This window comes from Marmota monax, unplaced genomic scaffold, assembly GCF_021218885.2.
Source record: "Marmota monax isolate L192 unplaced genomic scaffold, Marmota_monax_Labrador192_F-V1.1 WCK01_AAM20220418_F8-fsc00006, whole genome shotgun sequence".
In the NCBI taxonomy this organism is placed as follows: domain Eukaryota; kingdom Metazoa; phylum Chordata; class Mammalia; order Rodentia; family Sciuridae; genus Marmota; species Marmota monax.
This window is the reverse complement of record NW_026693712.1, coordinates 19,494,868-19,521,617: the sequence shown is the minus strand read 5'-3', so window position 1 is coordinate 19,521,617 and position 26,750 is coordinate 19,494,868. Positions and strand designations below refer to the sequence as shown.

At 41.6% G+C, this 26,750-nt stretch overlaps 1 protein-coding gene and 1 non-coding gene across 2 annotated transcripts in view; both read left to right on the top strand.

Moving 5' to 3' along the window:
- The window catches only part of LOC124103716 (uncharacterized), a 75,135-nt gene extending 51,241 nt beyond the window's left edge, over nucleotides 1-23,894 (top strand). The window contains exons 4-8 of the mRNA XM_046460430.2: nucleotides 16,488-16,610; nucleotides 18,324-18,438; nucleotides 18,979-19,016; nucleotides 20,721-20,821; nucleotides 22,079-23,894. Coding sequence (XP_046316386.1) covers nucleotides 16,488-16,610; nucleotides 18,324-18,438; nucleotides 18,979-19,016; nucleotides 20,721-20,821; nucleotides 22,079-22,087 — 386 coding nt within the window. The 3' untranslated portion in view covers nucleotides 22,088-23,894. The remainder of the gene's footprint in view (nucleotides 1-16,487; nucleotides 16,611-18,323; nucleotides 18,439-18,978; nucleotides 19,017-20,720; nucleotides 20,822-22,078) is intronic.
- LOC124103793 (small nucleolar RNA SNORA74) lies at nucleotides 21,757-21,957 on the top strand. The gene has a single exon (XR_006855276.1). It is a non-coding gene; the product is annotated as a small nucleolar RNA SNORA74 (small nucleolar RNA).
- Nucleotides 23,895-26,750: the final 2,856 nt, after the last annotated feature.

Here is a 26,750-nt window from a genome sequence, read left to right as displayed (position 1 = left end):
GAAAATAAATAAATAAAATGATAAAATACAAAATAGGGCTGGGGATGTGGCTCAGTGGTTGAGTGCCCCTGAGTTCAGTACCCGATACCAAAAAAAAAAAAAAAAGAGAGAGAGAGACAGAGAGAGACTTTGAATCAGAACAACAAAGCTAAGCCACTCCTGAATTTCTGATGCTCAGAAACTGTGAGATAATAAATATTCATGTTTTAGGTTTTAGAGTGATTTGTTGTGCGGTGACAGGGAGAAAAGAGGAGATGAGGTAGATGTCCAGGGTTATGCTAGGGTTCCATTAAGGCCTTTCCCTTTTTTCTTCTATAATCTTAGTCTCACTGACAAAAGAAGTAGCCCCATCAACCGGCCTGCCCCTCTGTCTCACCAAACCACTCTGTCAAATGTTGTTTATTTGAGCCATATTGGCTGTCTTCTGAACCTCTTTCTCCTTAGTTCACCATGGCCCTTTTGCAACACACATGCTCTGAGTGCCTTCCTAACACCTGCTCAAGGTCTCTGTAGACTTTCTCATATTTGGTATGAAGACAGGTTTGAGGGGCCACTTTCTCTCTAAAAGAACACTTTGTTCAATTTTTTTTCCCTTAGTACTGAGAATTAAACCCATGGTTGCTTTACCACTAAACTGCAACCCCAGTCCTTTTATTTATTTATTTATTTATTTATTTATTTTTAGTACCAGGGATTGAATTTAGGGGTGCTTAACCACTGAGCCATATCCCTAGCCCCCCCCCCTTTTTATTTGAGACACGGTCTTGCCAAGGCTGGCTTTGAACTCCTCCTGCCTCAGCCTCCTGCGCCACTGGGATTATAGATGTGTGCTGCTGTGCTGTGCCTGGCTTATTTTTTACTTTGAGACAGGATCTTTCAATTTGCTAAGGCTGGCCTCAAATTTGACATCCTCCTCCCTTACCCTCCTGCTGGAATTACAGGAATGTGACACTTTGCCCAACTTTAAAGGCTTGGAATCTTGGTATGTTGAAGGACCTGATAAGTTTTTGGAATCATAATGGTTGTATCATGTTTAGTCTGTAAAGTGAGATTGAGAGCCTTGGGAAATGAGGCAGGGCAGTAAGCAGGAACCAATCCTGGTTGATGTCTTAGTCTATTTTGTTGCTGTAACACAGTATCTCAGACTGGGTAATTTTTCATAGTTCTGGAGGCTGAGAAGTCCAAAGTCAAGGGATGGCATCTGATAAGGGTCTTTTTAATAGGTCATGCCATGGCAGAAGATAGAAGGACAAAATAATATGGGTGATGGACTGGGGCTGTAGCTCAATGATAGAGCACCTGCCTTGCACGTGTGAGGCCCTGGGTTCAATCCTCAGCACCACATAAAAATGAATAAATAAAGATATTGTGTCCACCTACAACTAAATAAATATTTTTTTAAAATAACATGGGAGAGTAAGAGAACAAGAGGGGGTCAAATTTGCTTTTCCAACAAACCTACTCCTACAGTGGACATTAATCCATTCATAAAAGGAAGAGCCCCCAAGACCTAATTGTGAAGTCCCACCTTGCCCAGTTCAGAGGCGCACGCCTGTAATCCCAGCGGCTAGGGAGGTTGAGGAAGGAGAATTATGAGTTCGAAGCCAGCCTCAGCAATGCAGCAAGACCCTAAGCAACTCAATGAGACCCTGTCTCTAAATAAAATACAAAAAGGGCTGGGGATGTGACTAAGGGGTTGAGTGCCCCTGGTTCAATCCCCAATACCAAAAAGGAGGTCCCACTTTAGTAGGCCCCACCTTCCAACACTTATTGCTTTGGAGATTAAATCTCTAGCAAATGAACTTTGGGAATACATTCAAATCATAGTAGAGGATTTTTGCCTCACAGGCTATGGAAACCACTAAAGAATTCCAATACATTGAAACATTTCCCTTCCACTCAGCCCTCCTTTCTTACATCCCTTGCTATCTTTTCTGTCCTGCATCCCCTTCCTCATTTGGCTCATACCAATATCCTAGGAACACCAAAGATTTATTGAGATTTTTTCACTATCTACATTTTCTGTCCACGTTACCTCGTTTAAAGCTTTCAACATCATCAAGGGGAAAAAAAAATAGCTTCATTAAGTTATTTGCCCTAAGTCAGAAATCAAGGAAGAAGCAGAGTCCAGTTTCTTAACCATTACTTTAACTGATTCACATTCTCTACCCTATTCTAAATCTTTCATTTGGAGAAAAAATTAAAGATATCTGCATGACGCCTTTGATGTCTGTAGGCAAATGAGATCAGAATGAGTATAGAGGCTAGACAATTCTAGAACAGGGATTTCCAGATTCTGATGGGGCTGATTTCACCTAGCCTTGCTCCCTTCTCTGTGCTTGGCAAAGTCTCTTCCTATTCTCCCTATTCCCTTTTTTTTTCTGGATCAGGAATTCATAATTATCCTCCATCTCAACTCTATATAACCTATCCCACTGACATCACCATTCACTCAGTCCATCTGTCTTAGCTTGACTTCTCCCTGAATGACTCCAAGATGCCTCTCTGACCTCACCCCATCCATTTTCCATTAACCTTCCAGAGTAATCTTTCCAAAATGTAAACTTGATCTTATCACTGCCCTACTTGAAATCCTTAAAATCTTTCCATGTCCTAAAGGTAAATTCACATTCCTTAACATATTTTTAGGCTATTCTATACCACTCCCACCCAATTTTCTTCCTTTCTGCCTTCTGGTCACACCTGTCATTCTACTGGTATTCTAGCCAGAATTTCTGACACATTTGCTCAGTTCATTGTAACTTGAGTGCTCTCCTTTGACAATATGATACCCCTTTGATCTGGAACTCTCTTTCCCCAACTATCTTCTACTGACCCTTCAGGCCAGTCTTGGCCTAAACTCTCTTCACCAGAAAGCCTTTCAAAGCCCCTAGACTAGGCATACTACCTCTGCTTTCTGCTCCCATTGCCCAGTATTTACCCCAACACAGCACTGATTTTGTTTCTGCTGGTTTATTCCCTCTTATGTCTCTCACACCCAACCGAGAGCTTGCTGAGGGCAAAGGACATGTCTTATTCCCTTCTCTAACCCAGAAGCTAATAGACTCCCCCTGAACAATTTTTAAATAAGTGAGTGAACAATGTCCTCTTTGTCTTCACAGTACAGACTCAGGTGCCACTGCAGCTTCTACCACTATCTGCCTGTTACTGTTCCAGATAATAGGTGATTTGCTGGGTGTTCCTCTTTATGGATTTCAATTGCACTTGTAATGTTTGTACCCCTAATGCCTAATACCAAGTTCTGCATTCATCCTTCCACTGACCCACGCATTTTTAAATAATTATTGAAAGTCTATTATGTGCTAGATACTGTGGATGCAGCTGTGAACAAGTCGACAGGACCCTGCCCTCGAACTCATTCCCATGGCATAAAATGGGTGCTCAGCAAGCAAGCATGAGGTTGAAGGGAGCTCAGTCCTACTGGGAAGCCCCCAGGGTCTTTCCTGTCTAGAAATACAAAGCAGCAAAGCAGAGAGTACCAGAAGAGGGGGAGGAAAGTAGATTCTTAATTTTTTTTTTTTTTTTTTTTTGGATACCAGGAATTGAACCCAGGGGCGTTTAACCTCTGAGTCACATTCCCATCCATTTTTACATTTTATTTAGAGACAAGGTCTCTCTCTAAGTTGCTTAGGGCCTCCGGAAATTGCTGAAGATTAAAGTAGATTTCTTTTGATGACTTCTGAACCTCCCTTTGTCCAGGCCCCCTTGAGACTAACAGCAGCAGGAAGGGAGAGTATGAGGCAGGGAGGAAAGGAGGGCTGAGTGAAGAGGGTCCCTAAAGACAGGCAATAGTGTTGTGACTCAGTGCCCGTGGCCACTTTGCTAGAGCAGTTTGGTAACCAACTTTCTTTCCTGCACTGGAGTAGAAAAAAGAAATGGATCCACAGCGGGAAAGATTAAGAGATCGAGATGACAGAGGAAAAGTGAAGGAGAGAAAAAAGGACCATGGCGGGGGAAGGAGGGAAAGGAGGGAAGAATCAAAAACCTAAGGAGAGGGGCTGGGGATGTGGCTCAAGCGGTAACGCGCTTGCCTGGCATGCGAGGGGCGCGGGGTTTGATCCTCAGCACCACATAAAATAAAATAAAGATGTTGTGTCCACCAAAAACTGAAAAATAAATATTAAAAAATATTCATTTTCTCTCTCTCTCTCTTTAAAAAACAAACAAACAAACAACAAAAAAACCTAAGGATAGGGAGGGAGACTAAGGTACAGACAGAAGGCCTGCGGGACTGAGTCCTGTGTTCATTACTGGCAGGCAGCTCTAAGGTGTAACTCCTCCTTTCAGTCACTGTGGGGGAAAAGATAATTCAGTTTTGAACCAATGGAGTTCCCTAGATGCTTTCCAGGACCCACTGATTGCTCAAATCATTTCTGGCCCCATCTGGCCTTCTCAGGAGGCTTATTCCAGGGACCTGCCAGCCCCTAAACCTGAATATACTCCCTGCAGATCCCTCATAACCAGCAAGGGAAATACAGTCTCTCTTGAAACAGCAGCCATTGATTTTCATCTTTCTTAGAAAAGATCATAGAAAAGACACTGTTCACTCTGTGTTTCACTGGGGTCTCAGGCCCTGCTTTCTGAGATACAGGCCTGACAATATCTTAATTTGCAGCACAGAGAAAAAATTTAATTGAGCTGAGATGTGTCAAGGCAGGGGGCCCTGCCCCAGGATCCCCAGAGGCCAAGCCAGCAGCCTGAGTTCCTTACAATGCTGCTGCTCTTGCCAGCAATCTCAGCAGCTCGCTCCTGAGGCTGCGATGCCATCTGCTGCTCATTTTAGGAAACTGGTCTGATCTGGTTGCATAGCTGAGGTCCAGCCCTGGGAGGGAGTGGGGGTTGAGCAGGAAGCCCTCTGAGCCTCAGGAGAGCATGTCTAATACTGGCCCTCAGGGATGAAGCAAAATCTCTGATCCTTGTCCTTAATCACTCTTCTTAGATTAGGCAGGATGCCTCTCTTTCACCAGAAGGTAGCTAGGGATTCTGGAGGTACAGGTGGGTCGCTCTATCCTTCATAAAAGTCTAGTGTCATCTCAAGGTTAAATTATCCAGAGGAGCCCAAACTGCCTTTGAAGTTCTATAGCTTTCCTCAAAGTGATATTTTTTTCTTTGCAGGTTTAACTAAGATTGACTTAAATTGGATGAATGAAATTATGAGGCCAGGCCTAGAGGAAGAGGACTTTGAAGAAATAAGCATACTCCTGCACAACTGACATAAGACCTGTAGATTCTCAGCAGCTTTCTGAAGGTCCCCCTCTTGGTATTGTTCTTATTTGTTAAAGAGATGGTTAGAGAAATTCTTCTGCAAACCAGTTGTAGTAGTCAGCCTCCAAAATGACCAACAATGATCCCCAACTCCTGATATTCATTCACTTATAGTTCCTTCCCACATGGCACACTGTGTTACCAGGACAGTGTGGCAGACATATTTGTATGTAATTTCCAAGATTAGGTATCAAATAAATAATAGTTTCTGGGCTGGGGATGTGGCTCAAGCGGTAGCGTGCTCGCCTGGCATGCATGTGGCCCGGGTTCAATCCTCAGCACCACATACAAACAAAGATGTTGTGTCCACCAATAACTAAAAAATAAATATTAAAAATTAAAAAAAAAGAAATAATAGTTTCTTTCTTGGTCACTTTCTGTTGTTCTCTCTCTGTCTCATCAAAATATATGTGTTTCACACATATATGTGTTTTATCTGGGGGAATTCAGTTGCTATGTTGTGATCAGCCCTATGAGAGAGGCTATGTCAACAGCCACATGGATGATCTTGAAGGAGATTCTCCAGCCATGGTCAAGGTTTCAGAGGACTGACTATAGCCCTACCAGATACCCTCACTACAACATCATGAGTGATTCTGAGCCACCTCAGCTGAGCTCTTGCCCCTCAGAAACTGTGTGAGATAGATGTTGTTTTAAGTTGTTAAAATTTCGAATGATTTGTTTTGGAGCAACATAATAGATTTCTTCTTTATCAAGAAGAAAGAAGCAGGTAAACCAAATCAGCAGTTTCTTAATATTATGATTCTATCATGGCACCAGGCATGGTAGCACACACTTGTAATCCCAGTGTCTTGAGAGGCTAAAACAGGAGGATTGTGAATTCAAAGCCAGCCTCAGCAACTTATCGAGGCCTTAAGCAAGCCAGCGAGAACTGTCTCTAAATAGAATACAAAAAAAAGGGCTGAGGATGTGACTCAGTAGTTAAGTACCCCTGGGTTCAATCCCGGTTACAAAAATAAAAAATAAAAATGATTATATTATCTCATGTCATCTGCATTATTTCACTTGGTTTTCTTATAAATCTGGCATCTTGAGTTCACCCCTTCAGTCTCTCTAACCTTATCTTTTATCCTGCCTCCTCAATTCATCCCCACCCTTGGCTTAGTCCTGCCTTAGGCACTTTGCATTTGCTTTTTTTCCTCCATTGGAACCTCCTTCCATCCGCATACACAATGCTCCTGCCTCAGTCTGAGAATCTCTGTAGGTCATTCCCTTGTCTCCTTCAGGTCTTTATTCAAATGTCACCTTTTCAGTATAGCCTTTCTTAATCTCCTCTCTCTCTTAAATTGCAACTGCCATATCTTCCTATTCTTTTCCCTACAGTATTTTTATTCTTATATTTTGTAATTATGTAACATATATAATAAAACATATTTTACATATTTATCTTGTGATTTTTCTCTCCCCCTCTCCACTAGAATGTAAGCTCTACGAAGGCAAGAATTGGTGATTTTTGCCAATGTTGCTAACTATTCTTTCCCAAGCACCTGGAATAGTAATAAGTATATAGTGGATATGCAATATATATTTAGTTGAGTGGGAAAAATGAAGGTCATAATTCATTTTAAATTTGTAATTGTAGTATGTCTTTTAGTTCCCACATTATATATCATGTGCTATATTACATTAGGTCACATATATGTTATACTTTTTTTGTGTGTGAAAGGGGGTGCTGGAGATGGAACCCAGGGACATTTAACCACTTAGCCACATTCCCAGCCCTTTTTATATTTTATTGAGAGACAGAGCCTTGCTAAGTTACTTAGGACCTTGCTAAGTTGCTGAGACTGGCTTTGAACTTGCAATCCTCCTGCTTAAACCTTCTGAGCTGCTGGGATTACAGGCATGCCACCATGCCCAGCTCATATATGTGTCATATTTAAATGCAGTTCAAGGCAGCACACAGACTAGCTTCACAAATAAGAAAACAAAGCTTATTACTTGCTAGCTAACTATGTGACTATGACCAGGTCTCAGTTTTACTCATCTGTAAAGTGAGACCAATACAATTTCCCTGTCCTATCATTGGGTATCATAGCGTATTATAGGGATCAAAAGAGATAATGAGTGTTACAGCATTTAAGAAAAATTTAATACATGACATAAGTGTTTTTGAAATGTGTTCCAAAGACCACTTGTCATAGGCTAAGCTATGTGAAGAAAAAAAAAAAAAAAGGTCAAAGAGGTTTGGGCAATGTGGATTCTAATATCCTAGCCCCTTGTGGATATTTACAACTATATTAGCCTATGAAAGTTTCTAAAAATCCTGTGCCTAAAGGTCTTCCTCCAATGTACCTGACTACATGTTGAGAAATCTTGTTTTCTACAAATACAGAGTACTACTTGTATGAGCAGAATAGTGTTGTTATTTTAGATCAAGAGGGAATGCTTTAAGTTCTTGGAACAGATATCTTGCTGGGGTGAGTGAGGAGATCCAACAGCTGAAAGGGAAATTGGGAGGAGGGAGGAGGAGGAAACAGAAAAGGAGAAGGTATAAGAGAAGAGGGAGGGAAAACAAGAATGAGGAAAAGCAGAAGGAAGAAGAAAGAAAAATGATGGTGAGGGGAGAAAAGGACGACTAAATTAATCACCTTTGCAAATGACTTAAATAGAACAAAAGCAACCTGAAATTTCCTATGGATGGGGGCAGAGACAGGAGAGGAGATCCTGGAATTCTAGTGCTGCCCGCTGAGCCCTGCTTATTCCTTTGAGAACTGCCTCTGCCTATTTCCGCAGTTGGAGCTCAGGTTTCCTTTTCAGCTTCAAGGAACCTCTCTAATTGAAGAGATTTCTTCTTTATCAAGGAGAAAGAAGCAGGTAAACCAAATCAGCAGTTTCTTAATTTAGTGTTCTTATTAAGTATCTGAAATGGCAGCTGCCATTTTTCCTTTTCTTGTGAGCAATAAGCCTTATGGCAGCATTCAGCTCCCCAGGGCACACCTGGCTAAGAAAAGGCAGAGAAAGAGTAATACCTCCCACAAGGATACTCTTAGGCTAAACAGGTTAATTGTCAATCTCCAGGTAGGGCTGCTCTGGCCCTGTCCAATAGATGCTCTTAGGAAAGCAGTTCCGTAGCTCTCTCAGGCATCTACTCACCCAGGCCTCAAAATGAGGAAGTTATTCTTCATTATATCTTTTTTTTTTTTTTTGGTACCCCAAGGATTGAAACCAGGGGCACTTAACCACTGAGCCACATCCACAGCCCTTTTTATATTTCATTTTGAGACAGGGTCTCACTATGTTGCTTAGGGCCTCACTAAATTGCTGAGGCTGGCTTTGAACTCACAATCCTCCTGCCTCAGCCTCTGAATCTGCTGAGATTACAGGCATGTGCCACTGCGGCCAGCTCTTCATTATATCTTGTTTCAGTCTTTTTCTCATAATTTCGTTTTTTAAATGCCTTTCTCTTTCCTCAAAACAAGGCACTGACCTGGCTATCATAATTAGCCTGCAATTATAATAACCAATCAAGTAGCAACATCTCCCTCTCTCCTCTCTTCTCTCTCTCTCTTTTCTTTTTTCTCAACTGGGAATTAAACCCAGGATGCTCTAACCCTGAGCTAGATCCCCAGACCTTTTATTTTTTATTTTGAGGCAGGGTCTTGATAAATTGTTGGAGTCCTTGCTAAATTGCCAATGCTAGCCTTGAGTTTGACATCCTCTACCTCAGCCTCCTGAGTTTCTGGAATTACAGGTTGTAGGCCACCTCCTGGCTAGCAACCTATCTCTTTGAACATGATTAGTGTAATACTATTTGAGAATCCTCATTTCCAGTTGGGAGACTAGGCTTTATTTATTTTAAAGCCAGCCAAATTTATCAGTGGGATCATTTATTTATTTTTAATTGTGGGATTCAAGGGTAAAAGAGGAGCCCAGTGCACACACCTGTGATCCCAGAAATTCTGGAGGCTGAGGCAGGAGGTTTGCAAGTTCAAGGCCAGCCTGGGAAACATGGAGATCCTGTCTCAAAATGAAATTAAAAAGAGCAGGGGCAGCGGGGACATCTTAGTGTTAAAGTGTCCCTGGGTTAAATCCCCAGTACCATAAAAAAATAAAAGAAAGAAAGAAAAGAAAAAAAGGATAAGACAGGGAAATAATGGAAAGTTAATGAGATACATTGGGTATTTCATTATATATGAGATATACCTGGCTCATTATACATGATATTACATTTAATCCTCACAATAGCATTAAAAGGTGGATATTTCTCTACTTTTAAATTTTAAAAAAATTTAAAGATGGGGTTTTGCTATATTGCCCAGGTGACTGGCTTCTAAGTCCTGGGTTCAAGTGATCCTCCTGCCTCAGGCTCCTGAGTAGGGACTACAAGAACATATCATTGCATCTGGCTACTATTTCTATTTTATAGGCAAGGGAACTGAAATCCAGAAATCACTTACCTACAAATCAAATAGCTTATGTGTATGGGACAGATAAATTGTTGGAGTCAGAATCATATATGACTCCCAAATCCATGTTTTCTCTACCTGGGGGCTTGCATACATCAAACAGAAACCTAGGTCTTTAGTTTCCTGACATCCCTTGTGAAATATTGGGTCTATTCCCTAATAAACATGTTAGTGTTCTTACATCCCCATTTACTGCATGATAAACTTAATATCAGAAAGATGTAAGATCCCCAGCCTTAGTCTTCCTGGCTTTCCTGTGACCAAATCTGAATTCACTATACTTGAGGTCCACCTCCTCCATCACACTGTAATCTCCATAATGATAAGAATTAAGTCTGTTTTATTCTTCACCAAATTCCAGCATAGGGCCTAGTGTAGAGTAAATACTCAACATATGTTAAATGAATAAGTGAAAGATGAAGTCAGAAACAGACTATAAAAAGCAAGATAAGATAAGAGATAAGAGGTCAGATGAAGTGCATGCATTGTAATCCTAGCAATTTGGGAGGCTGAGGCTGGAGGATTTCAAGTTCAAGGCCAACCTGGGCAACTTGGTGAGATTCTGTTTGAAAATAAAAATTTAAAAGGGCTGGGGATTAGCTCAGTGATAGAGTTCCCTAGGTTCTATTCCCAAAATGCGCCCCCCGAAAATAGCAAGATAAGAGAAAACTGGGACAAAGAATTAAAAGGCCAATTTTTTAGTTTAAAGAAGAAGCAAGGATAAAGAGAGGTAGCCAGGAAGAGAAGAAGAGACAGCAAGATAAGAAAACTCAGCACAAACAAGCAAGATAAAAATAGCCTATCGCCACTGTCCTTTTAAAATTACTTTCTATATTTGAGCCTAAGTGACAAGTGAAATCTCCTCTGTAATTTCCCATGTGTTCAGTTTAATGAATTTCCGGCAAATGGTTTCAGTATTGGAGGGCCAATTTGGACATCGTGGGGGTAGGGTTGGTGAGAAAATGAGGGGTATGAAAATAGACTATCAAATTGAGTCTAGCAACCAAATGAAGGGGTGATTGGAGGCATGTGAGGAGGGAGTCAAGTCCTGGAATTTGTTCAACTCCAAGAAGGAGTGGAAATTGGACTTGCTGTAGCTGATGTAATCATGTTTTCCTACGTGCGCCATATAGGGAGCCCAGAAGACTAGGGTTTCTTATGACTCTTCTTTGTATAAAGCTGCCTATCGTCTAAAGAGTTGCATTTGTTTTTACAGAGAGAACTATAGTAGTAATTTAATTTTAAACATCAGAGAGAATAAAGAGACTGTGAATTTTTCAGGTCCCACATACCTTCTACATGGTAGGTATGCCATAAGTATTGCACTTAGTCATTATGAGGAAAGTGAGTTAGGGAGGGTAAGACTGAGAGTGCATGATGGACCCCTTTTAACTTGTGCTGCTGGCCCAAACTTACAGACTGAGGAAGGAGTTCTCAGAGGCCACACAGTTCTCTGAGTGACCACACAGCTCACAATTTCAAGCAAAATCAGCCTGAGCAACTTGGTGACACCCTGACTCAAGAAAAAAAAAAATTAAAAGGGTTGGGGAGGTAGTTTATTGGTAGAGTACCCCAGTACAACAAAACAAGAAAGAAAAAAGATAAAAAAGAAACTCTAAACCCTTTAGCTATCACCTTGACCACTCTTAGCCCTAAGCAACCCTTAATCTACTTTCTGTCTCTATAGATTTTCCCATTTTGAACTTTCATGTTGTCTTAGTCCATTTTTTGTTGCTATAACAAAATACCTGAGAGGCTGGGGCTGTGACTCAGTGGTAGAATGCTCACTTAGCACATGTGAGGCATTGTGTTCAAGCCTCAGCACCACATAATTTTGTTTTAAATAAAGTAAAGGTATTGTGTAATCTACAACTAAAATTTTTTTTAAAAATCCGTGGGGGAGCTGGGGATGTAGCTCAAGCTCGCCTGGCATGCATGCGGCCTGTGTTCGATCCTCCGCTCCACATACAAACAAAAATGTTGTGTCCACCGAAAACTAAAAAAAATAAATGTTAAAAAATTTAAAAATAAAAAATAAAAAGTCCCTGGGGGTGGGAATTTTATAAAGAAAATAATATTATTTAGATCACATGACCCCCTTGAGGAAGGTAAATGACATCATAGAGAGAGTCTGTGTGTGAGAAGATGAGATCACATGTGAGAAAGGAAGCTAGAGATCAGAGAAGGGACAGTCTTGCTCTTTTTATAACAACCCACCATCACAAGAACTAATGGGGGTCCCTAATCCATTCTTAGGGAATTGCCCTCAATAACCTAACCACTTTTCACTAGGCTTCACCTTCTTCTTTTTTTTCTCCCCAGTACTAGGGATTGAACCCAGGGGCACTTGACCACTGAGCCACATCCCCAGCCCTATTTTGTATTTTATGTTATCTTCACAGTATCTTTATTTCACATTTATGTGGTGCTGAGAGTCAAACCCAGTGCCTCACACACACTAGGTGAGCCCGCTACCACTTGAGCCACATCCCCACCCCTATTTTGTATTTTATTTAGAGACAGGGTCTCACTGAGTTGCTTAGCACCTCGCTGTTGCTAAAGCTGGCTTTGAACTCAAGATCCTCCTGCCTCAGCCGCCCAAACCGATGGGATTAGAGGCCTGTGCCACCACACTTGGCTTGCTCACTCTTCCTTCCTTCTTTCCTTCCTTTCTACCTGCCTTCCTTCCTTCCCTTCCCTCCCCTCCCTCCCTTCCTCCTTCCCTCCCTTCCTTTTCCTTCCTTCCTTCCTTCCTTTCTTCTTTTCTCCATCCATCCATCCCTCCCTCCATCCATCCATCCATTCCTTCCTTCCTTCCTTTTTTAAGTTTTGAGACAGGGTCTTGCTAAATTGCCTAGGCTACCCTCAAACTTGCAATCCTCCTGCCTCAGCCTCCCAAGTGGCTGGGATTACAGGCACAGAGCACCAGGACTAGCCAAGGCCCCATTTCTTAAAGTTTCCACCACTTGGGTGCTGCCACATGGATCAAGTCTCTAGCACATGAACCTTTGGGAGATAAACCATATCTAAACCATAGCACATATAAATAGAATCAAACAATACATCACTTTTTTTTTAACTAGGTTCTTTAACTTAATGTAATGTTTCAAGATTTGTCCATGAACTTTATAGCATGAATTAGTACTTCTTTTCTTTTTATGGTCAAATAATATTCTATTATATAGCTATACTAAATTTTATTTATCTACTCATCAGTTAATGGATACTGGTTTTGTTGTTGCTGTTGTTTGTACCAGAGATTGAACCCAGGGGCACTTAACCACTAAGCCAGGTCCCCAGCCCATTTTTTTTTAATTATTAATTTTTATTTTGAACTTGCATTCCTCCTGCTTCAGACTCCCAAGCCACTGGGATTACAGATGTGTTCCACCGAGCCCAGCTGACATTGGATTTTTAAAAAACTTTTTGGGTATTATGAATACTGCTGCTGTGAAATTCATGTAGAGATTTTTTTAAGAGAGAGAGAGAGAGAATTTTTTAATATTTATTTTTTTAGTTTTCGGCAGACACAACATCTTTGTTTGTATGTGGTGCTTAGGATCGAACCGGGACCACACGCATGCCAGGCGAGCGTGCTACCACTTGAGCCACATCCCCAGCCCTCATGTAGAGATTTTTATGTGGACTTATTTTCTTTTCCTTTGAGTATATACCTAGGAATGGTATCATTGGGTCAAAAAGTAACTCTATGGTTTATTATTTGAGGAACTGTTATCTTCCTTCCTTCCTTCCTTACTCCCTTCCTTCCTTCTTCCCTCCCAGAGCAGCAGTACTACTTTACATTCTTACCAGCAGCATATGAAGACTCTGATTTCTCCATATCCTTGCCAATCTAATGATGTTCTCTCCCACCCCTGGTATTGGGGATTGAACCCTAGAGTGCTCTACCATCTTATCCCCTGCTCTTTTTATTTTTTATTTTGATACAGAGTCTTGCTAAATTGCCCAGGCTGACATTGAACTTGCATTCAACCAGACTCAGCCTCCTGAGTATCTGGGATTATAGTCCTATCCAGCCCAGCTCTAATGAAGCTTTTGAGAAATAACAAGAGCAACTGCAGAGCCCTATCTAACTTGGATTGCTATTACATGTCAATAAAAAGAGCACAGGGATAAAGGAGTAGTACCCCTTTATTCTAAGCCATTATGATCAGTGATCTCTAGAATTTTCCCTGACCCCAGACCAAGTAAAGCTGCCCCTGATACATGCCCAAGGATGCCCATAGTCTTTGTCATTCTTCCCCACTAGACTATAAGCTTTAGGTGAAAAGGAATCCCTATTGCTCTGACTTTATCTGAAACATCTGAACAGGATCTGACACATGCTAGATGCTCAGTAAGTGCTGATTGACTGATGGAACACATTATTAAATAGTACTCTACTGGTGTTTCCTGTTCAAAAAGGAAAGGAAAAAAATCAGTCCTAAGGGCAAAAGTTTTCAAGGAAGAAAGCAAAAAAGAAGAGGATAGGTGGAAGAGAAATAAGATAGATGAGAAACTTGGGTATCTGGTATCATTTGGGGCTACTTTTAGTTATGAGGTCAAACTCAGAGCAAATGGACTTGCCCTCATTTTTTGCCTTCCATCTGGACACAGTTTTTCTAGAAATCCCCCCCTTATTTTTTGTTATTATTCCTAACAATTTTATCTTTGCAGGTATAGGAAACAAAAGTACAGAAAAATGTTGACATCACAGATAAAAGAATGCATAAATCAAGCCACCACTGTGAATTTGGAATTTAAAAGGAGGGAGGTCAAGAAGGTTGAGTTTGAAGGATTTTTTAATTAAGAAAAGAAGAAATCAAAATCAAGGTTTTCCTCCACAGGACACTGAATTTCCTAGACCTAAAAAAGGTGACCACATTTTCAATGTGGCTTGCCTCACAGCCTTACTCATAATGTCTGGCCTTTCTTCCACATAAGCCCTACCTTGTACCTGGACGAATCTGAGTCCAATCATTACCAGGTTGTTGGTCCCTTCTTCCCCAAGGGCCTTCAGATCTCCATTGTTCGATTATTTCCTGTCTCCTTTCTGAAATCACACATGTGCATGTTCTCTCTCCCTCTGTCTGTCTGTCTGTCTCTCTCTCTCTCTCTCTCTCACACACACATACACACACACACACACACACACACACACACCCCTCATCTTTCCTTTTCATGAATCCTCAGGGTAACTCTGCATTCTCCACTTTGTGTGTTTAGAAGGAAAGATAGTAAAATATATGAGATGCCAATTCAATTTCTCCTTTAGCAGAGCTCCACAGGACAATTACCCACCCAATCTGCTTGGTTTTATAGCTCTCATAATCCTCCTTTATGAACACACTGTGACAGCTGGATGTGGCGGCATTGATTATGGCAGCAGTCTTCAGCCACATTCCTCTTTAAGCGCAAAGCAGAGCTCCTGCCTACCAGCACAACACTGGTCATGTGACTTTTTAAATTACTGGATTTATGTAAGCCTTTTCCTAACTAGTCTGTGTCCAACTCCATCAAAATTGAGGAGGATTTGTGCTTGCCACTTGTCCATTTCTCCATGGTTCTTTGGCTCCGTAGCCTACAGTCTCTTGTTGAAATCAATTTGGGGTTCTGAACTTTTTCAGTAGATGTCTGCAAGTGTTGGGTGCACAGAAAACACTTCTTTTATTTCATTATGTAAGAACTGAGGAAATAGTAAAACATGTTGGCAGATGCCAAGGGCAGTGGCTGATTTCCAGGGACTAGCGTCACAATCGTGCCAGGTGCAATAGCTCAGTAGAGGATGCTTTTGAAGTGGAAGGAGAAGGGGATCAGAAAGGGAGCAGCTCTAGGGCTGAGGTTGTAACTCAGAAGTACTGGGCTTGCCTAGCATGTGTGAGGCACGGGGTTCGATTTTCAGCACCACATATGAATAAATAAATAAAATAAATGTCCATCAACAACTAGAACTATATATTAGAAAGAAAGAAAGAAAGAAAGAAAGAAAGAAAGAAAGAAAGAAAGAAAGAAAGAAAGGAAAGGAAAGGAAAAGAAAAGAAAGGGATCAGCTCTAGAATTCAGGTATTACTGCTGGTGGACCTTGTCCCTCTGGGCCCCAGCATCACTCACCACTTGGAGTCATCATAATGACTCCAAGTGGAGAAAGGAAATTTGGTATTCAAAAGAAATCCTGGTATGGCGGCAGGCTGTCCAGATCAAGGACATGACATCTGTGGCTGATTTTGTCACGCAAGCAGAGCAAGCCTGGCAGAGAAAGCCAGTGTTCTTCCACAGCCCAGCTAAGGATCCTATTGCAGGGCACTAGGGATGTGGCTGCAGCGTTAGCCTATAGGAATGAAGGGCCTATGTATTGGAAAACCTGGAGAGATCCCAAAGACCAGACCAAGGTGACCTGTGTGGGTGGGAGATCTATTAACGAGTGACAGCCCTGCTGCAGCAAGTCAGTAAGAGGATCTTTGTAAAAGGTGCAAAAGCGCGAGCTACACCGGCAGCAACCAAAATGTGCCAGGCACGGGAGAGAAATCAGCATCCCTAGCGCACTCAATGCGGGCAGGCAGCCAGCCTGGCCCTACTAAGACGTAGGTACCCTCTTTAGCATCTCCCAACCCAGCTCCCCTTCTACCCATAAGTAAGACATGGGTTGGGAGTCCAACAAACGTAGCCACGATTAGGACCTCAGTCCTTTCTCCCGCGGGGCCTCACCTCCACCACCACCTTCGCGGTTTTTTTTTTTTTTTTTAATCCGCCTTTCCTGGGCGGGACTTCAAGCCCCGCCCCGACGTCCCGCCCTGCAGCCGCTCCGGGGCGGGGCTCCCTTCAGCCCTCTGCTGCCCTTTCCCCTGCGGCCTCTACCCGGAGTAGCACCCGCGGCGGAGCTCCGGACACTTGCGGGTGAGTGAGGGCCGGGTGAGCAGCAGACTGGGGGGTTTACTCGCCTGAGGCGAGAGGGAGTGTGGGGAGGCTTCTGCCAGGGCACGGGACGGAATTGGGGTTTGTTCCCTGGTGATCCCAGGCTTGGAGGGCTTTTTTGAAAAGACCTGGGAAATCGTAGCCTCAGAACCTGCCGCTATGTTCTGCCATCCCTCTTCTCACTGGAGAGTCGCCAGGAGCCTGACCCTGGAAGTCTCGCTCTCTCGGCGCCGCCATGGGCAGAGCTTGGGAAGACCGTGAGGAGCACGTGTCGGGTGGAACTGGGGCAGCCTCTGCAACCAGAGGCCCCGAAAGAGGCAGTCTAGTTTGAGATTCGTGGTTTTTGTTTGGTTTGGTATTGGGGATTGAAGCCGGGACGCTTTAAATTTTTTTAAAATTTTGAGACAGAGTTGCTTAGGGACTTGCTAAGTTGCTGAGGCTGGCCTCGAATTTGTAGTCCTTCTGTGTACCCCCCCACTTCCCCCATGACTGGCTTCCGCCACTGCGCCCACCTAGGTTCCTTTTCAGACCCCAACATTGAGTTTTCCATGCATTCCTGTTTCTCCCGAGGAGGTTAGATGTGAAATTGAGAATGGCTGGAAAAAAGGTATGGACTTAGATAAACTCACTTTATAAAAACAAATTATAATGGCGAGCGTGTAGAAATATTTGTTAACATCTTTGCAAACATCTGTTTTATGTGGTACTAGGCAACTGGGATTGAACCCAGGGATCCTTAACCACAGAGCCACATCCCCAGCTTTCCAATTTATTTTTATTTATTGAGAAAGATTCTCACTAAATTGCTGAGTCTGCCTTGAACTTGGGATACTTCTGCCCCAGCCTCCCCATCAGTCTCTGGGATTACAGGCCTGGGGAGCACCATTGTACCTAGCCAGCCTTTCTAGTTTTCACTGCCCATTCTTCCTGGACAACCTTCCCTTACTCATAATGTTAGGGTACAAACATTTGTGAATGGTAGGAACATGAGGTTAGGGAATAACTATAAAATGAGTCAACTGGCCAGGCATGGTGGTGCACAACTGTAATCCCAGCTCCTCAGGAGGATTGGGAGTTCAAAGACAGCCTCAGCAATGGCGAGGCACTAAGCAACTCAGTGAGATCCTCTCTCTAAATAAAATGCAAAATGGGGCTGGGAATGTGAGTCAGTGGTTGAAAGTCTGATGTCATATTGCCGACGGTTAAAAGTCAAGAGGTGGGCTGGGGATGTGGCTCAAGCAGTAGCACGCTCACCTGGCATACGTGCGGCCCGGGTTCGATCCTCAGCACCACATACAAACAAAGATGTTGTGTCCGCTGAAAACTAAAAAATAAATATTAATATCCCCCCCTCTCTTTAAAAAAATAAATAAATAAAAAATAAAAGTCAAGAGGTGAACCTGGGCAGGATTCTCTGAGATCCCCAATAAAACTGGAGTGTAGGAGAGGCGCACTGTCCCTCTCTGAGTGAATCCACTCTCCCTTGAGGGTGTCCCCTTTCCCTGTCCTTTCAATAAACTCACTCCTATTGCTGAGCAATATATCTGAAATCTCTCTGACTTGATTGGGGGTTTGAAGTGGGGTGGACTTTGCACTACCTCAGTTTCTCAGAGGCCCTAGATCTCTCTTTTTTTTTTTTTTTAAAGAGGGTGAGAGAGAAATTTTTTTTAATATTTATATTTTGGTTTTCGGCAGACACAACATCTTTGAATGTGGTGCTGAGGATCGAACCTGGGCTGCACGCATGCCAGGTGAGCGCGCTGCCGCTTGAGCCACATCCCCAGCCCAATCCTAGATCTCTTCCTGAAAGGTAAGTTCTACATATCCTGTGGGTTTAACCTATATTCCATTTAAATCTATGTGCAAAGCACTGTTAATAATATCCCCATTCTCCAAATGAGGAGACTGAGGTTCAAAGTTACTTGCCCAGTGTGGTTTGGCATCAGGTGGAAGAGCCATGTTCTCTGATAATTGTTGACTGGGCCATTATTTTGGTTGCTGCTGAACTGCTGTGGTACATTAGTAAATATGATTTGAGCCAGGCATAGTGGCACACACCTGAAATCCCAACAGCACTTGAAACTGAAGAAGGAAGATTCCAAGTTTGAAGTCAGCTTCAGCAACTTAGATCCTGTGTAAAAATAAAAGGGCTGGGGATGTAACTCAGTGGTAGAGCATTCCAGTTGCACACACAAAATAATAATTTTAAATAATGTGAAAACAAAGCTAACCAGGGATAGGCTGTTTTGTTGTCCACCTTTGCTCTGGCCTCTTAAGTTACAGGGCCTCTAATCTGCACACGTGTTCACTAACTGTTGGCTGACTATAACTTGGTTTGTTTTGATTGCAGAGTGGCCAGCTATGGACTTAAGGCAGATATGACCCCTGGTAAGAATAATACCATTGTCCTCCTTTGGCCCCAGCTGTAGGCAGCTGCCTAGGTTGCCTTGTACCTAGGCAAGTGTTACACTGCTGGGAGAACAACAGCCAATAGCTGGTTGGCATTCTGGTCTCGGTTCATGCTGACCCTGTACTGTTAACTATACCAGGATGTCAGCATAATTGTTTATACATCAAGGTTAAATCTGTAAGCATGATATTTTGCAGGGAGAAACCTGAAATCCAGACCTTCCTATGTAGGTACTGGTCTAACAGGTTTGGCTAGTATTAAGTTGCTTGACTCATACCTTGGAAATAAAATGCAAGTAATCCAGCCAGGGAGGGATATGTAAATAGAGGGGGGAAGTCACATTTAATTTTTTAGTGCCTGTGAAGTATTCAAAAGTACTTGTGACCCCAGGTGAGTATAACACAATAGTCCTTTGGTCTCAGCTGTAGGCTGTAACCTTGTACCTAAGCAAGTGATGCAGGACAGAAGTCAATGAAAATTTTACTGATTTCACTAAATCAAAGCAAAAACCCATGCATGAAAATATTGCCAGGCATGGTGACACACCAGTAATTCAGCTACTTAGGTTCAGGCAGAAAGATAGTGAGTTCAGGCCAGTCTGAGCAAACTAATGAGATCCCATCTCAAAAAGAAAAAAAAATTGAGGGGCTCTGGGAACTAGTAATAATTTATAGAGTTATAGAGTTGTTGTCCCTTTATAGAGTAGTTAAGTATTGAATCCCTTCAAAGTGTTTTCTCAGAAGAGATGCCTCCCCTGGGCAAACATCACATAGGGTGATTCTGGGATTGTCCAATAAAGCTGATTTAGTTACTGCTTCTGTGAAAAGTAACATCCTAATTTCCACATGAGGAACTGGTGAGGATGTTTGGGAGAGGGAAGCTAAGTTATCAAAGCTTGTTTTGTTCCATCAGTTGGCTTTCCCTTAAAGGATTCTCCAACTAAATGCTGAGGATTTGTGTGACTGCCTCAAATGTTTATCATGAATAGCCTTTTAGATATGGGATCTTAAGACTAGAGACATGGGGGATGGTTAGCTTTATGGCACTCATAGGCAGGAAAAGCAAATAATGGGAGATAAAAATAATTCTTAAGGTATAGACAACATGATAAATCATAAATGGCAGGCAATATTGTTGGTTTGTTCAAAGTAAGAGGATACAAGTGGCTTAGCTTGGAGTAGAGTATCATTGATAACCAGTTTGCACAGCAGCTTGATGATATGACCACTTCAACACACAAAATCATCAGCAAGCTGTCACTATATCCTTGGCACCAACAGAACATCAGGAATAAACTCCTGTACCCTCACCCTGCACTTCCCACCTTAGTGCAGGCTTGAGTGTACACCTAGATTTGATTGGCCCAAAGTTAGCCCACGCATGCTCTTTTTCAAATATATACACCTAAATTTTATATATATATATAAATTTATTTATATGTAGTGCTGAGGGTTGAACCCAGGGCCTCACACATGCTAGGCGAGCGCTGTACCGCTGAGCCACAACCCCAGCCCATACGCCTAAATTTGATTGGTTTGGGAAACAACCAAAAAGGGAGAAACCTTATAAGGAAACTTAGGCAACTTTCAGGAAGATTATAACCCCATAGTACTCGGCCTGTGAGGAACCAGGGGAGGGAAACTGCATTTTAGGGAATAAAATGCTCTATGTAACTGTTCTAGGGGTGCATGGTCACCAGACACTGGATCTTGCAAGACTTGCCATTAGAGCCTCACTTTTGTACCTCCTGTCTCTGAGTCCATTCTTTGGCATTGGGCGGCAGGTGAGTGAATTTCTCATTAGCAATTTTGAAATGTATAAGGCATTGTTATTATAGTCACTATTATGTATAATAGATCATTAAATCTTACTTGCCTGCCTTTTTAGGATGACTTGAAATTGTGATATTCTTTACCCTCCAGAAGAGAGGAAATAGTGATGGGTGGACAGTGTACATGTGGAGTTTTCAGATAAATATCCCTGTTCATTCTAGAGTTGTTGACCTCCTATGTGCCAGGCATGGTGGCACATACCTATAATCTCAGTCTCCAAAGGCTGAGGCAAGAGGATTGCAAGTTGGAGGCTAGCCTCAGCGATTTTGCAAGTCCCAAAGCAACTTACTGAGACCCTGTCTCAAATTAAAAATAAAAAGGGCTGCGGATATAACTCAGTGGTCAATTGCCCCTGGGTTCAATCTCCAGTACAGAAAGAAAGAGAAATAATTGGGATGAAATTCACTGTTTGCTCTCAATAAATTCAGTCTCCAAGCAATTAAAGTAGGATTTTGGTGGTTTGGGTGAAAATATGTAGGACCTTGCAGATTCGCTGTGTCACTCCATCTGGGGTATTTACAAGGAGATTGTAAATTTTTTGAGGGAAAGGGTAGTGTATCTTCCGTTCACTGCTAGATCCCAATTTCAGCCCCTAGCACATGGCAGGAACTCCTTGAATGTTGGGTAAAATACCCCAAAGCAGGCTGGGGTTATTGCTCAGAGGTAGAGCCTTTGCCTGGTGTGTGCGAGGCTCTGGGTTCAATCCTCAGCACCACATAAAAATAAATAAAGGCATTGTGTCCAGCTACAACTAAAAAAATGAATTTTTTTTTTTAAAAAAGCATGGAAAATACTTCCTTTCCTACTTCCAGCTACTACTGATACTGTAACTCTGTCTTCTATGAGGGTGGAGGCTGTAAGGATGAGAAATTTGTTTCAGAAACAATCCAGCGGTTGTCAGCTATCCAGGCTAGTGTGGTGCCTGTGATTGTGTTACACTGTTGGAAGAGCAAGCACTGTCTTTATTGAGGTTTGGCTCCAAGCACTGTTTTGGTGTTGTAGCTAAGTACCTTCAGGCAGTGTTCTGCACCTCTGAGAGTGGAATGACTTCTCCTGTGGAGTTGGTCCTAGTCTGGGTGCAAACAAAAGTACCCTGGGGCTGGGAATGTTAGCTCAGTGCTAGAGCACTTGCCTAACATGTGCAGGGCCTCAGCACCCAAGGGATAGTCTTAAAGGAAAACATGTCATCCTTTACCTTTGAATCCTAGATACTTTAACCTGAATGAGAATGAGAAACCTGTCTTCATCAGGACCTCAGACATCTAACAGCTTTGTGCACACCAAGACAAGTAATGTATATAGTCCTTCTTGTTATATATTTCAGCTCAGATGGGTGGAAGAGCTTAAAATTATGGAGGGAATTGGGGTTGTGGCTCAGTGGTAGAGTACTTGCCTACTATGTGTGAGGCACTGGGTAGAGACAAATGCTTAAAATCCAACTGTCATTTTTTTAGAGCTGTGCTGTACAATACATATGGCTAGTTAAGTTGTAAAAATGAAATAAACCAGTTTTTCAATCTCAGTATCTGTTTGACTAGTGACTACCATATTGGACAGCTAGGACATTTCACCAGTACAAAAAGTTTATTGTATACTCTTAGAGCAGAGATCTGCAAACATCCTGAAATGGGCCAGATCATAAATATTTTAGGCTTGTGCAGCCATGTGGTCTTTGTAACTATGCAATTGTAGTGTGAAAGCAACCTTAGTATGTCAACAAAAAAACATGGCTATGTTTCAGCAAATTTTATTTATGAGCACTGGACTTGGAATTTCATAAAAATCGAGTGTCACATTTTTTCCATTCTTATTTTTGGGGGCCATTCAAAAACAGGTTACACCGGGTGTGGTGGCTTGGGGGGCCTTAACAGGGCTGGGGATGTGGCTCAATGGCCCCTGGGTTCACTCCCTGGAACACCCCCACCCACCCTTAAAAAAATAATTTTAAAAATTAGGTTGTAGCCTAGACATGCACAGTTTCAGCTACTCAGGATACTGAGGCAAGAGGATTGCAAATTCAAGATCAGTCTGGGCAACTTGGTAAGACTGCCTCAAAAAAATAAAAAGGGCTGAGGATATAGCTCAAGTGATAAAGTATCCTGGGTTTAATTCCTAGTACCACAGACAACAAAACCCTGTAGGCCGGGCTGGGGATGTGGCTCAAGCGGTAGCGCATTCGCCTGCCATGCATGTGGCCCGGGCTCCATCCTGAGCACCACATACAAACAAAGATGTGTCCACCAAAAACTAAAATAAATAAATAAATAAATCTTAAAATTAAAAAAAAACAACCACACTGTAGGCCGAAAGCTAGAATTGGCCTGTGGGATATGGTTTGGTGACCCTGTTCTGTAGATTATTTGGGCCTTGAATCAAATAGCTCATTAGTTCAGCGTTACCAGTGTGTCCCACTTAAAATTCCGTGTTAACAGTACTTTTTTCCCTATATCCATACACTCTTTTTTCATCTCTTAGAGGTAACTGAAGTAAATTAGTTCTTGTTTCTTTTGATGGGAATTGTTTGCTGGGCATACTTTTATCATAGTGGTTCTCTCCGTTTTTAATGCACATCTTGGGGAGATCTTAAGAAAGAAAATAGCCAGCAGAGCCTTTGATCATGAACTTTGTCCTAGGTAGTGAAACAGAAAAAGAAAATTTTATGTCATTGGTAGCTCCATGGGATTTGGGTGGTTTTTGTTGTTGATGGGGGTGGGGATCCTGGGGATTGAACCTAGGGCTGTGCTCTGCCCCTGAGCTATTAGTCCTCTGTAGGCCTTTAAATCTGGGGTCTCAATTCCTGACCACAGATAGGGCTACCCTTGTACAGAGAAGAGGAGAGGTTCCTAAGTCACCACTTAAAAAGGGATAATTTGGTGTTTGTGGACCTATAATAATATCCCAAGAGGTTTCAATGACATAAAATCATGCACAGATTTCCTAATTGATAACAGTTGTTTCTCTTTTTTTTCCAGCAAATTTATGTCCTGTTGTCTTAAGAAGATGAAGTAAAATATTTGAATAGTTTTGCGGGGGGGGGGGGTTGTTTTTTAAATCCCTTTCTTTTCTCTTTTTATTCTTTTCCCATGCTTCAATGGACAGTGGAATTAGATTGCCAGGGTTGTTGGTCTGTGAATATCCAAGCTGCTATTATAACCTATATTATCTATATTTATTGCTACCTATAACACAAGCTGTTATAGGTAGCAATAAACACAAGTACTGGCCAGGTTTTAGGTCCCAAACCTGTACCATATTAAGAGGTAAGTAGGGGACTATAATAAGTGTTATCTCAGACACCTATCATTATTTTATGTTCTTCTTGCTAAGTTCAAAGAAACTAATGAAAGTGGTTTTCTGGGGTTTTTTTACATTGAAATTTTGGATCCTGTCTCAAATTTCAATGGGGAAAACAAAGCCCAGAGGGGTAACTCTGTAAGCCTCAAAGGGATGCAAAAAGGTGGCTGAGTACCTAGGAATTCACACAAAGGAAAACAACCAGCTAAGAGCAATTAATTAAGAACTTGAAAAGAATGAGAATGACTCCTGTGAATCTTATTGCTTAATTAGGGCTTTATGAGCAGCTCTAGTTAATGGACTTGTCAATATACACAATTTCACTGAATTAACAAATTAATTGTAATACTTAAAATCATGTTTCTACTGACTACTATTTAGGAGTATATATAAAGCCAACTTGCTGGGTTATATATTTGTCATTTCTGTAGCCTACGGCCTGATTCAAAGGAACCCTTATTTGGCCTTCCTTGTCCTTCAGTAAAGCTCCTTTGAGGTGAGAGTGTTCCCTGCTGCATGTTAAGGGTAACTTTACTACTCCTCAGGAAAAGGGTAACATCATGGACATGGAATGGAATTTATTTTAGAATACTTCCAGTGAAGCACATCCATTTTCCCCTAAAAACATCTTACATTAGTGTGTTATGATTGTCGAAATGAATAGGCTAATATTGATTCATTAGTATTTAAGTCAATATTTTATTTAGGTTTTCTTAGTTTTTTTTTTTTTTTTGTTTTTGTTTTTTTTTTTGTGGTACTGGACATCAAATTCAGGACCCTGAGCAAGCTAAGCACGTATTCTTCCACTGAGTTATACCTACAGTTCCTCTGAAGTTTTTTTTTTTTTTTTTTTAACCTAAAGTCCTTTTGTTTTAGGATCCCAGTAAGTATGCCATATTACAGGGCTGGGGGTGTAGCTCAATGGTAGCATGCTTGCCTACAACATGTGAGACACTGGATACAATCCTTAGCACTACATTTTTTAAAAAGGTATTGTGTCCATCTACTACTAAAAATATTAAAAAAGAATATCACATTACATTTAGGTTGTCATGCTTCTCTTGGAAATACAGTGTTTATCAGCTGAAAATATTTTTTTAATATTTATATTTTAGTTTTTGGTGGACACAACATTTTCATGTGGTGCTAAGGATCGAACCCAGTGCCCCGCACATGCCAGGCAAGCGCGTCACTGCTTGAGCCACATCCCCAGCCCAGCTGAAAATATTTTAATCAGGGTAGTAAATAATCAGTTTGAAGGTAAATGATAATTACAGTTATCTGTTCTAATTAAAAGGGCATTTATAAGAATCCTAATAAAAATTAAAGCTATTTTACTCTAATATTCTTATGGGAAAATAATCTGTAAAATTAGTCACAACATTACAAACAGAATGAAATACATATCAATTGAGCAGATAAGGAAGTCCAAAATTAGGCATTAAGATACTGTGAAGTTTTTAATTGTTCATGGACCTTTATTCATTTCTTTGTATGCAGGGCTGAGAATTGAACCCAGTGCCTCACATATGTGAGGCAAGCACTCTACTATTGAGCCGTGATCCCAGCCTTAACTTCGGAGTTTAAAAAAAAAATGCTGGGGTTGTGGCTGAGTGGTAGAGCGCTTGCCTGGCATTTGTGAGGAATATGTTTAAAAACAATATGACAATGTTGGGACAACTTGATAACTGTGTGAGGAAAAAAAATCCCGTTGAAATTTTGTGGCACAGATTTATATACAGAAATTAAATTTGAGAAGAACAAAGAAAGTGCCTTTTTTAAAAATATACTCTTACAGTAAGTTTGCCTTCTAAGTTAAAAACAAAATGAATGGTAAATGACTAGATTATTGCAAATTCTGTATAAAAAAATAACTGGAGACACAAACTGGTAAAGATGTTTGCCAATTGTTGCTTATTTGTTTTTGTACTGGGGATTGAACCCAGGAGTTCTTCTCAGTCACTCTAAGTCAAATATAACAACCCAACATGTCTACAAAAGAAATAAGCAGCAAGTTTGTTAACTTAAAAAAAGCACATTTGGGGCTGGGGTTGTGGCTCAGTGAGTGGAGTACTCCCCTAGACATGAGGCTCTGGGTTTGATCCTCACCACCACATAAAAAGAATGGTGTGTGTGTATGGTGCTAGGGATTGAGCCCATGGCCTTGTGCATGGGAGGCTAGAAGATGCTGTGTTTTTTAAAAAAGTGCACATTTGCTTAGGCAATAGTGCTGACTATCCACCAAATACCTGAGATAGTCAACTTGGAAAATGCTGGGCTGGAGCATTTGCCTTGTATGGCTCTGTGTTTGATTACTAGCATCACCAAAAGTTTATTTTGGTTCAGCTTTAGAGATGTTAATTCAATCCATGATTGAGTCACTCTATGCTTTGGGCCTATGGTGAAAAATACTTCATAACCACAAAGTATAAAGGAGGAAGGGACCCCTGTCCAAATGTCTCTTTCAGGACATGCCTACATTGACCTGAAAACACCTATTGGTAATGTCAATATGGTGACCAAGCCTTTAATTCATGAGTCCAAATTTTGGCACCAATCCCAATGTGATTAAAATATGATGTGAAA